Source organism: Bos javanicus, chromosome 19 (assembly GCF_032452875.1).
Source record: "Bos javanicus breed banteng chromosome 19, ARS-OSU_banteng_1.0, whole genome shotgun sequence".
NCBI lineage: Eukaryota > Metazoa > Chordata > Mammalia > Artiodactyla > Bovidae > Bos > Bos javanicus.
In genome coordinates, this window is record NC_083886.1 from 19,247,699 (window position 1) to 19,263,109 (window position 15,411).

At 37.2% G+C, this 15,411-nt stretch overlaps 1 protein-coding gene across 10 annotated transcripts in view; it reads right to left on the minus strand.

Moving 5' to 3' along the window:
- Positions 1 to 715: 715 nt before the first annotated feature.
- Positions 716 to 15,411, minus strand: part of RHOT1 (ras homolog family member T1) — a 68,647-nt gene continuing 53,951 nt past the window's right edge. For 4 of the 10 annotated variants that reach the window (XM_061390423.1, XM_061390418.1, XM_061390416.1 and 1 more), the window contains one exon: positions 716 to 1,806. In XM_061390423.1, coding sequence (XP_061246407.1) covers positions 1,689 to 1,806 — 118 coding nt within the window. In that variant the 3' untranslated portion in view covers positions 716 to 1,688. Of the gene's footprint in view, positions 1,807 to 3,232; positions 3,377 to 12,074; positions 15,156 to 15,411 lie in introns of those variants that run through there. The other 6 variants (XM_061390413.1, XM_061390414.1, XM_061390415.1 and 3 more) reach the window with 3 other exon arrangements.

Here is a 15,411-nt window from a genome sequence, read left to right on the forward strand (position 1 = left end):
GAACAAGGAAGAACTTGGGAGGAAAGAATTAACTGAATTGGAAGCTGTGTAACTGAAATTTATTTGGTAAATGAGGAATTCTCAAGAAATAATGAAAATGAGGCGTCAGTAGACTTTTCTTCGCTCAATTCTCCTTTTCCTCAGATTCAGAATGAAAATGTGAGGGAGGGAGATGGGGAAGTGTGTAGGTGAGCATGGCACATACTATTTTACAAGCTTATAGCTAGTAAATTATATTGTTACTAGATGCTCAAGGAACGTGATCTTCAGACAAAACACTCCTCAGAATGGCAAAGGAGAAAAAAAAATCCATGTTAAAGGAGAAAATAAACATGTAAATCATAGTAGTAAAACTACATCAGTAAGGTATGTGTAGGGAAAAACAACTGCCCTTTCCTAAGAATAGATTTCCCCACAACTTTAAAATAGATTTCCTCCTAATAAGTCTTCTTTCCCAATAAGTATTATCTTTCTGTATAAAAAATAATTTGCAAGATAAGAAAGACAGAAACCAGAGGAATGTCATTTCATCTGTACAGAAATAATTACTTTTTTCCCCCTCTTTTTTGGCCACATTGTGTGGCTTGCGGGATCTTACTTCCCTGACCAGGAATTGAACCCCAGGCCACAGCAGTGAAAGGGCTGAGTCCAAACCACTGGACCACCGGGGAAATTCCCAGAAATACTTACTTTCATGAGACAAAAAACTCAAGAGCACAGTACACAGCAGTTATTTATTTAAATACTTGAAAAGGTCAATGATGGAAAAAATAGGTTTATCATGAGAGTTTATATTCATCAGATTTATTTTACCATTTAAAAAAGTGCTGCTTCTAGGTTATCCTAGCCAGATATAGAACAATTCATGACACATGCAGCTACTGTAATATACTATAATAGACACAGCCATTATAGAACAATTTACACTTTGGGAGGAAATTCAGTAGTAGTAATGGTGACTGTTTATTTAAACTAAAAACATTGATAATATACAAATCTGTTTTCTCTTTTGATTGAAAGGGCTATAAAATTCAACGTACTGACAAAGGAAGCAACATAATCACACGAGTGACACCTCTGCTAAGGGCCTTTAGCGTCCTCCTTCCTTGGAGGAGAGCCTCACGTTCAACTACACAATTTTTAGACTGCACGATGACCTCAAGGCTGGCCTACCATAAAGGACGGGACCGAAAGAAAGTCATGTTTTTTAAAAACGGAGAGAAAATGGCAAATTGTGCCTTGTGTACTCAAAGTACCCAAAGATCATTCTGAATAAATGTGAAATAAATAAGTGATCGATGAGTAAAATACAATCTCAGAGCTGACTTAAATCTAGGAGAGTGAGCCAGCTGAGCACTAACAATACCATGTCGAAACGTCCAGAAACACCGTTTCTAGAACTCAGTCTGGGAGACCGTATCTTGCCTGAATATGTACATTATTTACAAAATATTCCCTTTTGGCCTCTGAAAGTTAGCCATTTTAGTTTGGCTGTTAAGCTGTTTCTTTCATATGCTAGCCAATACTGCAGTTATAACTATCATTAAAATACTCTTATGCATGAATTACAAATATTAATAAAGTAACTCTGCAATGTATAAATATCTCAATATTTCTAGCGGAATTTAAAGCATTCAGAATGTACATAAAAGTATTTGTTTTTGGTAGGGCCAGTATTTTTTTTTTAATCATCGCTGTTTCAGTAATGCTTTGTACATGGCAAAGCCCAAAACTGCAAAAACAGTAGCACCAAAACTTGCTCGAAGCCAAAACGTGGAGCTCTTGAGGTCAGCTTGTGTCACGTGCCTGTAGTCAAAAAATATAATTAATGTTTAAAACATGATTAGTATGAAAAAAACAGTTATGTGGACAGTCTATTTTTAGGGAAGTATTAGCACACTTGTCAGACTAATTGCATACAGTAATGGTCACCAAAAGCATTTGTCAATAAGGCCGTATGTACACTGCTTAGATAGTCACTGTCTTAAGACATACTGTAGACATTTGGGAGTAAACAACATCTAAAATGTTACAAATTTTCTTCACAAGAGAAATGGAGAACTTAGACAAATCAACCTGCCACTTTTTAATACCAGCATGGTCCTTCAAAATGAGAGGTTAAGACTGAAACCACACAATTTTGAGAGTCAATTTCATGGAATCTCCTGTCCCCAGGAACCAAAAGCTATCTTGTAAGCAGTTAAGTGACAAGTGACCATACTTTTCTAACAGCAATGCTTAAAATCAACTTTAGAAACACTGAGTCCCATAAAAATTTACCAAAAAAAAAAAAAATCCCAAAAGGGAAGGGGGAAGATTTACCAGTTTGCATTAATTTGGTTACTGCTGATTAAAGAAAGAAGAACAAACAAACAAACCAAACTCTGGTATTAGTCAGACAGGCAGTGACAATGGAACCAACCAAAGGACATAATGAACATGATGGACTGAAAGGTAAATGACACAAAAGAAGCCGTATTATGCATGACAAGAACAGGGACAGCCTGTACCACAAACTGAGTTTGTGAGCATGCTCAGTTAATAACACTGCTAAGCACCCTCAAGGGTCTCAAGTATGACAGCTTACCACAAAGAAGATTAAGCTTTAAAGAAAAAGTTGGAACATTTTATTCAAGTGTCACTGAAGGTTTAGTTAAGTGAACATAATTGAGGTGATACAGAAAACTTACAGGATTAAGAGTTTAGAGAAACTGCCTAGGTTATTTTACAACTGAACTAATAAACAAACAGATTTGAAGCAAGAGTCAGACATCATTAAAAGACCAAGACACTGACACAAGCAAAAGAGTTAAGAGCCAAGAATATATAAACTGTACAAAACTACTTTGCCTCAGTAAGAGTCAAGAGTGAACAACCAGATTAGTTATCACACAATGCAATCTGTACATCCCTAACAAGCAAGGCTGTAATACAAGCAGAGTGCTCCATGCCTTATCTCCACAGAGAAACAACACACAGCACTCAACTCCTTATCCTCCCCAGTTTCTATTTTTAAAAAGTCACTCCTTACATAATTATCATTTTACAAAGCAAAGTGATAACACAGATTCATGCCACCTTGCAAGTTAGTTCTTCCAACAGGCAGTATTTCATTAAAAAGAAAAAAAAAAGAGTTAGGGAAGAAAATACTTAGGTTTTTTAGTTTTTTTCTAGTTTTTCCAATAGGAAAAACTCCAACATAGCCAACCCCACTGGTTGTGGGAAATGTTACCTGGCTTCAAGAAAAAGTGGACCGTGAGATGACTCCATGAAGATGGAATCTTCTACAGAGCTGACGGCGTGCACCTGGTGAGTAATACTGCCTTCGTCGTCTGCTAACAGCATGGCACCCCACTCAGCTACCCGGGCTCTTAACCTTTTATACACATGCATACAGTTTGCAGTTCACAGCACAGCTCACAAAAGAAGGGGACTGAAAGTAATATCTCTTGATTAAACATCCCACACATAAACTGAGTTGCCATCCTATTATATGATGCATCTCATGATTTCTATATTTAAAATGAATTTATCCTCTAGAATACTGCCAAACCTAAAAAAAAAAAAATCTATATATATATACTCTTTTAAAACACTCACATACCATGCAGGGAAACCTTAGGCTGTTATATACCTTCTCTATGTATCCCCCAGAGGCTGGTCTTGGTATATCTGAAAGACTAAGAGAAGCCCTGGAAACTAATACTACAAACAGTACTTGACAATATTCGGTGACTAGGAGTACTGACTCAAAATAAGGCTAACAACTATTAGTCATGAAGTTGAGAGATGCTTCTAATTTCCGATTACTAAAAACTACAAACATATATCTGTAAAAAAAAAAGAAAAAAAAGAGTAAAACATCCCAAACTCTGACTGTCATGGTCCTATGACGAGAGTTTCAAAGTTTACAGCTCCAAGTCAGCAGAGACGTAGAGGACTGAAAGTGAGAACACATGCTCAGAGTGCCTCAGAGTTCTGCTTTGGCTTTGGTCTCTCTGTGATTTTCATGGGTCTTCACTAACAGAAAATATTTTTACACTTTTTTTTTTTTTTACACTTAATTATAAAGTTAGTGTAAAACAGGGTTAGGATTAATGCTAGCTATAGTGACATTAAAATCAGTGAAAATAATTTCTTATAAATATTCTTCAAGTATGGAATCTGTTAACACAGCTTAGCTCTTCTTGCTGTTGCTGTAGTTGTGTGGCTTTTTTTTTTTCCTACACTGCATGGCATGTGGGATCTTAGTTCCCCAACCAGGGATCGAACCCACAACCCCTGCAGAGGAAGCAAGGGAGTCTTAACCACCGAACCAGCCACTGGGGAAGCCTCTCCTTTTGTTGTATTTTGAGAAGTAGTACCATTCATGAAATAATATATTCTGCCTGACTTTATTGCTTTTGCATTTCCAAAGAGTAATTATTACTTTTCCCTAAGCTATAGTACAGCCTTCAATAGGCAAAACAGCGCTTCATATTTATAGATGGCAAACAATATAGATACATGTTCAATATACAGCTAGTTTAAATCTCAAGGCAACCATTAACTCATAAAGTATATTTCAATGACTCCATTGATGTTACAGTAGTTGTTTAAGATACTTTTAGACATGGAAAACTACTTTTTAGACAGAAAGCTACTTAGAGAATTATTTTACGCTTTTACGATATGCATTTAAAAGCTACATTAACCAGGCTCTATTTATAAGGAAAACACATTTATAATGGATGGCACATTTGCATTGCCTGCCTAACAACACCTGAATAGACAAGAGTGTGATCTTAACTGTACCCCATAAGTGTGAAGAACAGAGCCATGCTTGTCATTTCAGGTCTCAAGCAGAAACAGCAATAGTTTCAAAAAGCTGATTCCTAATTCATGTCTAAACTCAAGCAAAAAGCAATTCTTCCACAATTCTTTCCAAATGACTCATATAAAATATCTTAGAATAAATTATAATGTCTTATTGTATGTTTTTTCTTAAGTTTTTTTGGCTATTAAAAAAGTAATATAAAAAAAAAGAGTAATATAAGCACATTATATGAGAAAATGAAAGTAGGAAGGAAAAAATCAGTCAGTCACCTAAGGCAACTAATTAAAATTTGTGGTATTTCCTTTTAGACTTTTTTCAAATGTATTTCTTACATAGCTGCAAACACAATGCATATAATTTATATATTTTATATCCTTTAAATGTATTACATAAGGTCTTTTCCATGAATTATAGAAACATCCTTTTAAATAGCAGCATTACATTTTTATTGGTGGCTATTTCCATTTACAGATACCTGTAACTAAAGTGATAAACACTATTTTACATAACATTTTCCACTACATTTAAAACAGTTTCCTTAACACAGACTTTCCCAAAATGAAAATTACAGGGTCAAAAATGTGTGTATGTGCATGTATGTGTGTGTGTAAAAAGGTTCTTTTTTTCCATCTATTGATATACCAGAATCACACATTTCCCTATTGTATGTGGAATAAAATATTTTAGGTTCAGCAGTATCTCTTTTTACAACATAAGAAATAATGACTAAGTGGTAAAATATAACCTTAATTAATCATATAAAGCTTGCTAGAGCTTTTGGGTTCTTAGGCAGAGAATCCCTGTGTCCTGAATGCTGGCTTTCTGGCTTAAAAGTGCTCTGGGCCCATACGTCAATCAGGTAACAAGCGCTCTTTGACCCAAGTGCGGGAGCAAACCAACAAGTTTGGACCTGGGTATTATTAAGGCTGCTACTTAATAAGGCAGAAAGAAGGAAATGTTTCCAAAATTCAGGCAATAAAGACGTAAATTAAAAACTGTGTGAAGGTCACAGAAGGTGCGTAACAACGCATCAAAATTCCTATGTACCTTTACACTGAATGCCTCAAAGAAGGCATACAACACGCTCTAATTAACTCTGCAATTTACAGTAAATATAAGAACATTAACTAAAATCTTTATGGGGTTCTGTGTATCTAACCAATAATAAAGGGAATGTTATCAATTGCAATGTTCAGAATCATAAAATAATCAAATCCTTTATAAAGGGCTCAATGGAACTAAACCTATTCCAGCTAGTCCCAAATAGGTATTTTTAATTTTGTTCTCTATAATGTGTTACAAGACTTTATATATGAGGTATAAAAACTATACAGGCATACCTCAGAGGTATTATGAGTTCAGTTCCAGAACACTGTAATCAAGTGAATATTGCAATAAAGTCAGTCAGATGAACTGTTTGGTTTCCCAGTGCAGAGGAAAATTATGTCTATGCTATACTGTGGTCTATTAAGTGTGCAATAGCATTATTACTAAAAAAACAAACATACACATACTTAATTTAAAAATACTATAAATATCGCTAAAAATGCTAACGATCACCTGAAAATGCAGTTACCACAAACCTTCAATTTGTAAAAACCACAATATCTTCAAAGCACAATAAAGCAAAGCACAATAAAATAAGGTATGCCTGTACTGCAGAGACCTAAATGTCTGCAAAAATTAGAATTTGAGGCAGGAGGAGAATTCAGAAAGGTCCAGCTATCAACTAATCTAGCCTTAGATTGCAGGCTATTAAGCAGAGGAAAGAAAAGCTCAATAGTACATACTCTTTTCAAAAGCAGTGAAGTTAAGAGACTGTGGGAAGAGTAGCTTCCGCCCAGTGACTTTTATCAGTCCTCCCATACAACTTCTCAGAAATAAATTTGAATTTCCTATTTTTTATTCTTCTATCTCACCACTTCACCCTTCCCAAACACAGCTCCAAGGTGTGCAAAGGCACTAAAAATGAATAGTCTCCTAGTTTTATAATTCTTTCCATACATGTATCTCAGGTATGCATTTTTAAGTTAATACTCTGAAACAGTCTATGCAACTGTACTGCACGTAACCTAAAGTTAACTAGGGTTCACAGATGTCATTCATAGCTTTTTCCTATTTGTAATTACATATCTCAAATTGAGAATTATACTGAGGTCATCGAAACTATAATTAAATCTATTGTTTTTAAACTTAAAAAAAAAAGTCTCTGGATCTCCCTGCTTTTCTTCCTCTCCCTGCTTTATGTTTCTTCCTGGTGAAGTAGTTTTTTATATTTATCTCTAATAATAATGCAATTACTGTTAATTATAGTTTTAATAATGACAATTCTCCTAATTGAACAATTCATACCTAGTAGGTATGAAATATTTTAATATTTCTCAAAATAGGTTAAGAAATCAAAATATAGTGTTCAACGAAGATGAACTGCAAATCATAAGAAAGCTGTTAACTGAGCATGCTTAAACAGCAACAAACTTAGGAAAAGGACACAGGTGTGCAATGTCAAATGCTTCACCAAGCATTAGAGGAATAAAAATTCACAGATGACTGTAAATTCATGGGAAATAAATAATGTTTATATGTTAACTACTGATAAAGGTCAGAATAAGCAAACTCCAGTCTGTCGTGTCCTTTAAAATACTAATCAAATGGCAAAAAAATTTAAAATTATATGCAGCAGCAGCTTACTTGGCAAGAATCTATAACACAACTCTGGTGCAATTTTAAATGCATGATCATGTATATGCATTCAAATTCAAAGAAAAGCCTTGTAAGGACCTTTCATATAAATATAAAAGCTTCATATGAAATTAAAATACAGGATGCAGTTCCTTAAAATGCAGTATTTTACTGTAACATAGTATCTTATGGACTCTTATGTTTCCAATGGAATCTCTGTAACATTAAGATTTCTAGGAAACCATCCTCTTTATAAGGCAATCCTGTGAAAGGCAGCTCGTTTTGGTGTGACAACTGTAAAACACCTTTCTTCAAAAATAGAGTTCCTATATTAAGTAACATGACTTTAAGCGATGTGGAGGAACTTAGGTGATTAGTAAAGTAATAAGGGCAAATGAAGTAAGTCATTAATGAATGGATTAAAATAAATGTCTCATGTATCCAATTTTTAAAAATAGATTAAAAAGCAGAGTAAAAAAATACATGGGTATGACCATCCATCATATTCAGTGTGGAGCTACACACTTTGTTACTAAAGTAAAATACTGTTACCAAACTTAGGAAGTAATAGGAACAAATAATCTGTACAAAGAAATAAGAGAACCAAAATACGTATCAAAGAAAACTAGACCAAAATGATAAATTGTAAAACAATATGATTCAACTACAGGTTAGGAAAAATGGGAGGACTAGACACTGAAACGCAGATGGGAAAAGGATCAAGAGGAGTTAAAAAATGACTAGGTGGCACAGACAGACAAATCAAAGTGAACATCTAAAGGAAGGGACAAACTACAGTGCTGGCTAGAGTACACTGCACACTAGAGTACACTGGTGCACTAGAGTACACTGGTATACTAGAGTACACTGCACACTAGAGTAGGGCACTAGAATACACGGCACACTAGAGTACACTAGAGGGCACTGCACACTAGAGTACACTGGTGCATTAAAGTACACTGCACACTAGAGTAGTGCACTAGAGTACACGGCACACTAGAGTACACTGGTGCACTAGAGTACACTGCACACTAGAGTACACTGGTACACTAGAGTGCTATACTAGAGTACACTGCACACTAGAGTAGTACACTAGAGTACACTGCACACTAGAGTAGTGCACTAGAGTACACTGCACACCAGAGTACACTGGTGCACTAGAGTACACGGCACACTAGAGCAAACTGGTACACTAGAGTACACTGCACAGCAGAGTACACTAGTGCACTAGAGTAGTACACTAGAGTACACTGCACACTAGAGTAGTGCACTTGAGTACACTGCACACTAGAGTACACTGGTGCACTAGAGCAGTACACTAGAGTACACTACACACTAGAGTATACTGGTGCACTCGAGTACACTGGTACACTAGAGTAGTGCACTAGCGTACACTGCACAGTAGAGTACACGGCACACTAGAGTACACTGGTACACTAGAGTACATGGCACACTAGAGTACACTGGTACACTAGAGTACACTGCACACCAGAGTACACTGGTGCGCTAGAGTACACTGGTACACAGCACACTAGAGTACACTGCACACTAGAGTACACTGGTACACTAGAGTACATGGCACACTAGAGTACACTGGTACACTAGAGAACACTGCACACTAGAGTACATTGGTGCACTACAGTACACTGCACACTAGAGTACACTGGTACACTAGAGTGGTACACTAGAGTACACGGCACACTAGAGTACACTGGTACACTAGAGTGGTACACTAGAGTACACGGCACACTAGAGTACACTGGTGCACTAGAGTAGTGCACTAGTGTACACTGCACACTAGAGTACACTGGTGCACTCGAGTACACTGGTACACTAGAGTAGTGCACTAGCGTACACTGCACAGTAGAGTACACTGCACACTAGAGTACACGGCACACTAGAGTACACTGGTGCACTAGAGTACACTGCACACTAGAGTACACTGGTACACTAGAGTGGTACACTAGAGTACACGGCACACTAGAGTACACTGGTGCACTAGAGTAGTGCACTAGTGTACACTGCACACTAGAGTACACTGGTGCACTCAAGTACACTGGTACACTAGAGTAGTGCACTAGCGTACACTGCACAGTAGAGTACACTGCACACTAGAGTACACGGCACACTAGAGTACACTGGTACACTAGAGTACACGGCACACTACAGTACACTGCACACTAGAGTACACTGGTATACTAGAGTACACGGCACACTAGAGTACACTGGTGCACTAGAGTACACTGCACACTAGAGTACACTGGTGCACTAGAGTGGTACACTAGAGTACACTGCACACTAGAGTACACTGGTGCACTAGAGTACACTGCACACTAGAGTACACTGGTACACTAGAGTGGTACACTAGAGTACACTGCACACTAGAGTACACTGGTACACAGCACACTAGAGTACACTGGTACACTAGAGTACACGGCACACTAGAGTACACTGGTGCACTAGAGTACACTGCACACTAGAGTACACGGCACACTAGAGTACACTGGTACACTAGAGTACACGGCACACTACAGTACACTGCACACTAGAGTACACTGGTATACTAGAGTACACGGCACACTAGAGTACACTGGTACACTAGAGTACACGGCACACTACAGTACACTGCACACTAGAGTACACTGGTATACTAGAGTACACGGCACACTAGAGTACACTGGTGCACTAGAGTACACTGCACACTAGAGTACACGGCACACTAGAGTACACTGGTGCACTAGAGTGGTACACTAGAGTACACTGCACACTAGAGTACACTGGTGCACTAGAGTACACTGCACACTAGAGTACACTGGTACACTAGAGTGGTACACTAGAGTACACTGCACACTAGAGTACACTGGTACACGGCACACTAGAGTACACTGCACACTAGAGTACACTGGTACACTAGAGTACACGGCACACTAGAGTACACTGGTGCACTAGAGTACACTGGTGCACTAGAGTGGTACACTAGAGTACACGGCACACTAGAGTACACTGGTGCACTAGAGTACACTGCACACTAGAGTACACGGGTACACTAGAGTGGTACACTAGAGTACACTGCACACTAGAGTACACGGCACACTAGAGTACACTGGTGCACTAGAGTACACGGCACACTAGAGTACACTGGTGCACTAGAGTACACTGGTACACTAGAGTGGTACACTAGAGTACATTGCACACTAGAGTACACGGCACACTAGAGTACACTGGTGCACTAGAATAGAGCAACATCCTCATGCAAAGCAAAAGTGTGCTGAAATTAGAACAATAAATGCTTAATAGACTAAAACTCTGGGGAGTTCAAACCAATAAGCCAGTCCACTTCTACATAGTTCATTTTAACACCTTTAGATTTAAGAGGTATTTACAACTAAAATATAATCACAAGGTATTTTTCTCCAATAATGTGATTAGCATGGTTTGAAATGAAAGTATTGCCAAAGACTGAAATCATTTGGCCACATACGAATCACCCTCCAAATGTATTTAAATTCAAATAATTCCAGCTATTCATAAATTGTTCTCAAGAAAAACATAAACCTATCCAGATCTAAAGGCTGAGACCATAAATACCTAAGAACAAAGTCACACGTCAGATATGTAGTTAAACACTTCTCATACATGTTGAATCCAATATTCATTCAATTAAAGTTGAAAGAAAAAAAATTTGTATTACTACTTTCTACTTGAAATATGTCGTGATAGTCAACTAGCTAAAAACAAAAACAAAAACAGACAATTTTTTCTGGTCAAAGACGGGAAACACGGACAATTTCAGAAATGTTGGAACTGTTGAAACTGCTTAAGTGTAAATTAATTAATTTGACATAGATCCTCTCAGATCAGGTTTTGTTAGCATAAGGCACTAAGGTCACTGAAAATATAATCAAAGTTTAAAAATTTTTAACATAATATTTAAAAAGGTATTTAAATATATGCCTAGATCTTCATATTTGTATGATATTTTGCCCCACTCACAGCAGGATCCTAGCTAATGCAGGTACTTAAGTACTTAAATGAATAAATCAAAGTGGTGGGAGAATGACATAAGGGGAGAATGTGGGCCCAAACATGTATTATCTGGAAGTAATTTCTATTTTGGTGACCAACATTTTTATGAGCACATTAAAACAATGTACTAACTTGAGAACAGCATGCATATACCAATATTTGTCTATTAATTTCTTTGCAGACATTTAACAAAATTTTTGGCTTAAAGGAAAAAATTTTAATTGTTTATTTACACGTCTAAATCAAATGCTAGGCACAAAAGATTTCTAAAACCAAAGACCCTAAGACTTATTGAGTAAGAAATCCTCCCTATTGAATGAAGAGTAAAAAATTCTTGTATGACTTTTACTCAATTACTAAATCTTTTTCCATTTATGTAATATTAAGATATATCTGGCACAGCAAACCAATGGTGAAAAAAGTGGTTCCACAGAAAGTGGTTCCATTCTCACTCCACCAATGAGATTACTTTTTCAAGTTTTTAAAGAGAAAGGAGTAAAACTGTATGTGGGGGGTGTTTGTAAAAGACATTTTCATTCCTTAGGTGTACTTATTTATTTTTTTTTTTTGGCCTGCATTTTCCCAACTCTAGGCTATGTCTTAAGACTGAAGTTACAAACTGGTGGCCTGCAAATATGTCTTCTTTGTTCTGATTAATACTTTAAATTTTTAAAATTTTGTTGCTTTCATTTAAACAGCAGGAATTTTCATATAAAAATCCTGACATCTGATGTCAGAGAATCAGAAGTCCTGGCAACACCACACTTGGACAACGACCAATAGCTGGAGCTGAGACATGGCTGCCTCTTTCAGACAGGACCTGTCATTGTCCCCACCTCTCTTACTTCTCCTTGGCCACCTTCTTTCATTAACATTATCCATCCAGGCCCTGTAGGCATTTCTATTTTTGGCTTCCACCCTCGCTTACCTCATCTAACAATCCTTTTGTGAATTAGAAGAAACTTCAATACGTAACTCATAAATTTCCACTGGACTTCTAGAAAATTAGTGAAATACCTACCAGGGAAGAGGAAGGAGTTCTTTGAAAAGTGCATGGGTTCCCTTACTCATCTTTTTCAATCTTTCGCTTCTTGATTACCAGATGTCAGTGATGTATGCTGACATTACCTTTAAATTATTTCTAGTTTATAAGTAGGCATGACAAAATGTACTGATTCTTCTTCAAGGATCACTATACAGAGCAATTTATGATGAGCAACCTCATCCATTAATGCACACCCAACCTCTTTCACTGGGAAGCTGACTAAACCAACCTAAAACTAAAACTGTCACTGAAGATGCAGACAACAAATTAATCTGCAATTATGTACAATCGAGAGCCTCTAGAAGGAAACAGATGGTTTATGACCAGCAATTATTAGGAGCCAGGGTAAGTTCATCAAGAATAAGACACTAAATAGATGTCACTTTCTATTTAGATAAAAGTAACACATTGGTAGATCAGAGGAATGTGGTAGAAATTGTAATGATTTCAAAAGAGCTCTCCATGAAATTTACTGTAAGATAACAAGATAAAATATGGGCTGGATAATAAAATATTTTTAATTGGCAGAATAATCTTTCCCCCAAAACTCTGAATCTGTGTCACTGGGAAAAGAGTTCTCTAGTACAGCACAAAAGGGTTTGCTTGCTTGAGAGCCCTCACTCTCTAATCGCTGGGGATTCAACATTACTTTTTATCACTAACTTGAAAGATAAAAAACATAGCTACCAAATTTGCAAATAACACAATGCTGAGAAAGATATATAATGGGACAAATGACAGAAACAATGTCTGAAATGACTGAGCTAGAACAAATGGACTGAAAAGAATATGACATTTAATAGAGATATATATGTATCTGCATTTAGATTCAGAGGGCCAACTAAAAATGTCAAAGACACAATTAGAGAGGAGGGGAAACTGTTTTAATAGCACTTCACATGAAAAAAAATCTGATTTCAATTAACCCCAAGATTAATACACATTCACAGTGGGTTGGGGCTTCTACACAGTGAGTTCATGCAGTAGACAGGTGCTGTCCTAACTGTGGAATATGACTGCCCACCGTTACGGAAAGTCAGATTACACTTGAAGCACCATTCTCCATTCTCAGGGGCACTTGTTAAGAGGTACTCTGAACACCTAAGGGGCTTTCAGATGAGGGAAACGAGAAATGATGAGGTCACTAAACCGACGAAGTTAAGAAACAGCTGAAAGAAATGGGGATGTTCTACCTGGAGAAGAGAAAATTAGGGGAGACATGATGGCCGTCTTCAAATGTCTGAAGGATTGCTATGTTGAAGAGGGAGTAGAATAGTCGTATGTTGTTCTAAAGGGCAGAACTAAAACTAAAGGAGAGAAAGTTAAAGGGCAATCATTTTAGTCAAAAAAAAAAAAAAAAGCAAAAACAAAAACCTTCTCCAATGAGGAAAGCCATCAGCAGATAAACAATACTCTCAAGAAGGCTCTCAGAAAGTCAGTCTACAGGGAGGTTAGGCCAGATGAATCCCAGAATCTCCTCCAACTCTACCATTTTTGACTCCACAGCTCCTGAATGTTGTTTGGTTTGAACTAGCCTTGCATTTTCTCAGATAGATAGCCATCATGAGAGAATCTGTGTTACTCTTTATACGGTGCCATTCAAAAGACAAGAAGCAGAACTTCACCACCAAATGCGAGTGGTGATCCCTTCAAAGCAATCACCTGAGACAGCTGCATTCTTATTCCAGAGCTGATAGTTCTCAAAAACTCTTGTAGGATGCCTGCAGAGTCCATTTCTGATTCATATAAAATACAGCCTCATTGTTTAGTAGCCATGTCTACACTGCTGGTGAACACAAACCAGCCTACACATTTGGTACAGTTCCGGCCCTCAGTGGGAGTCCAACAGTAACCCAAATAAGATTCATTTCTTATGAATCTTATGAACCAAAATCTACTTAGCTTGATCATCTGTCTTAATTAAGCCCTGTTCCCAATGACATTAAGATGATTTCAAAAACCTAATTCATTCATGGACACACAAAAATTTGACATTAGATACAAATTAATAGTACATCAATTAGGCTCTTGCTGCTGCTAAGTCACTTCAGTCGTGTCCGACTCTGTGCGACCCCAGAGACGGCAGCCCACCAGGCTCCCCTGTCCCTGGGATTCTCCAGGCAAGAACACTGGAGTGGGTTGCCATTTCCTTCTCCAATGCATGAAAGTGAAAAGTGAAAGTGAAGTCGCTCAGTCGTGTCCAAGTCTTAGCGACCCCATGGACTGCAGCCTACCAGGCTCCTCCATCCATGGGATTTTCCAGGCAAGAGTACTGGAGTGGGGTGCCACTGCCTTCTCTAAATTAGGCTCTTAAATGCTCACAAAATGTAAAATCAATTTGAACAAAGGCAGCATCACCGGAATAAGAACATAACTTCCAAGTTTATTGCTTTGAGGGAATGTATACAACCTATTTTGTTGTTGTTGCTCTTTTTTAAAAGCATATTATATTCTAAGCAAACTTCATGTTTTGGGTTCCGTTATAAAGACCTCAAAAACTAGCACTATAGATCTTTTTCCTTTTCAATATTCCTTTGAATGCTTAAAGTTGGCTATTGTCTTCTTTTCAAATGAATATCCAAGGTACTTAAAAAGAAAAAAAAAAACTATAAATAATTTAAACAACAGAAAAGTTTTTCAAACCCAAGACACTGTTCACATTAGTATGGTTTTATAAGTCGCACTATTTGGATGCAAGCTGAACACATTATAACATTTGGGATCAATGTCTCTTTTCCTTACTAAAGTCCTAATCTATTTCTGCAACTCTCAGCCACAAGATTTTCAATCTCCCTACACATTTTTATCCTCTAATTTAAAAAATACTTTAACTTTCTGAATT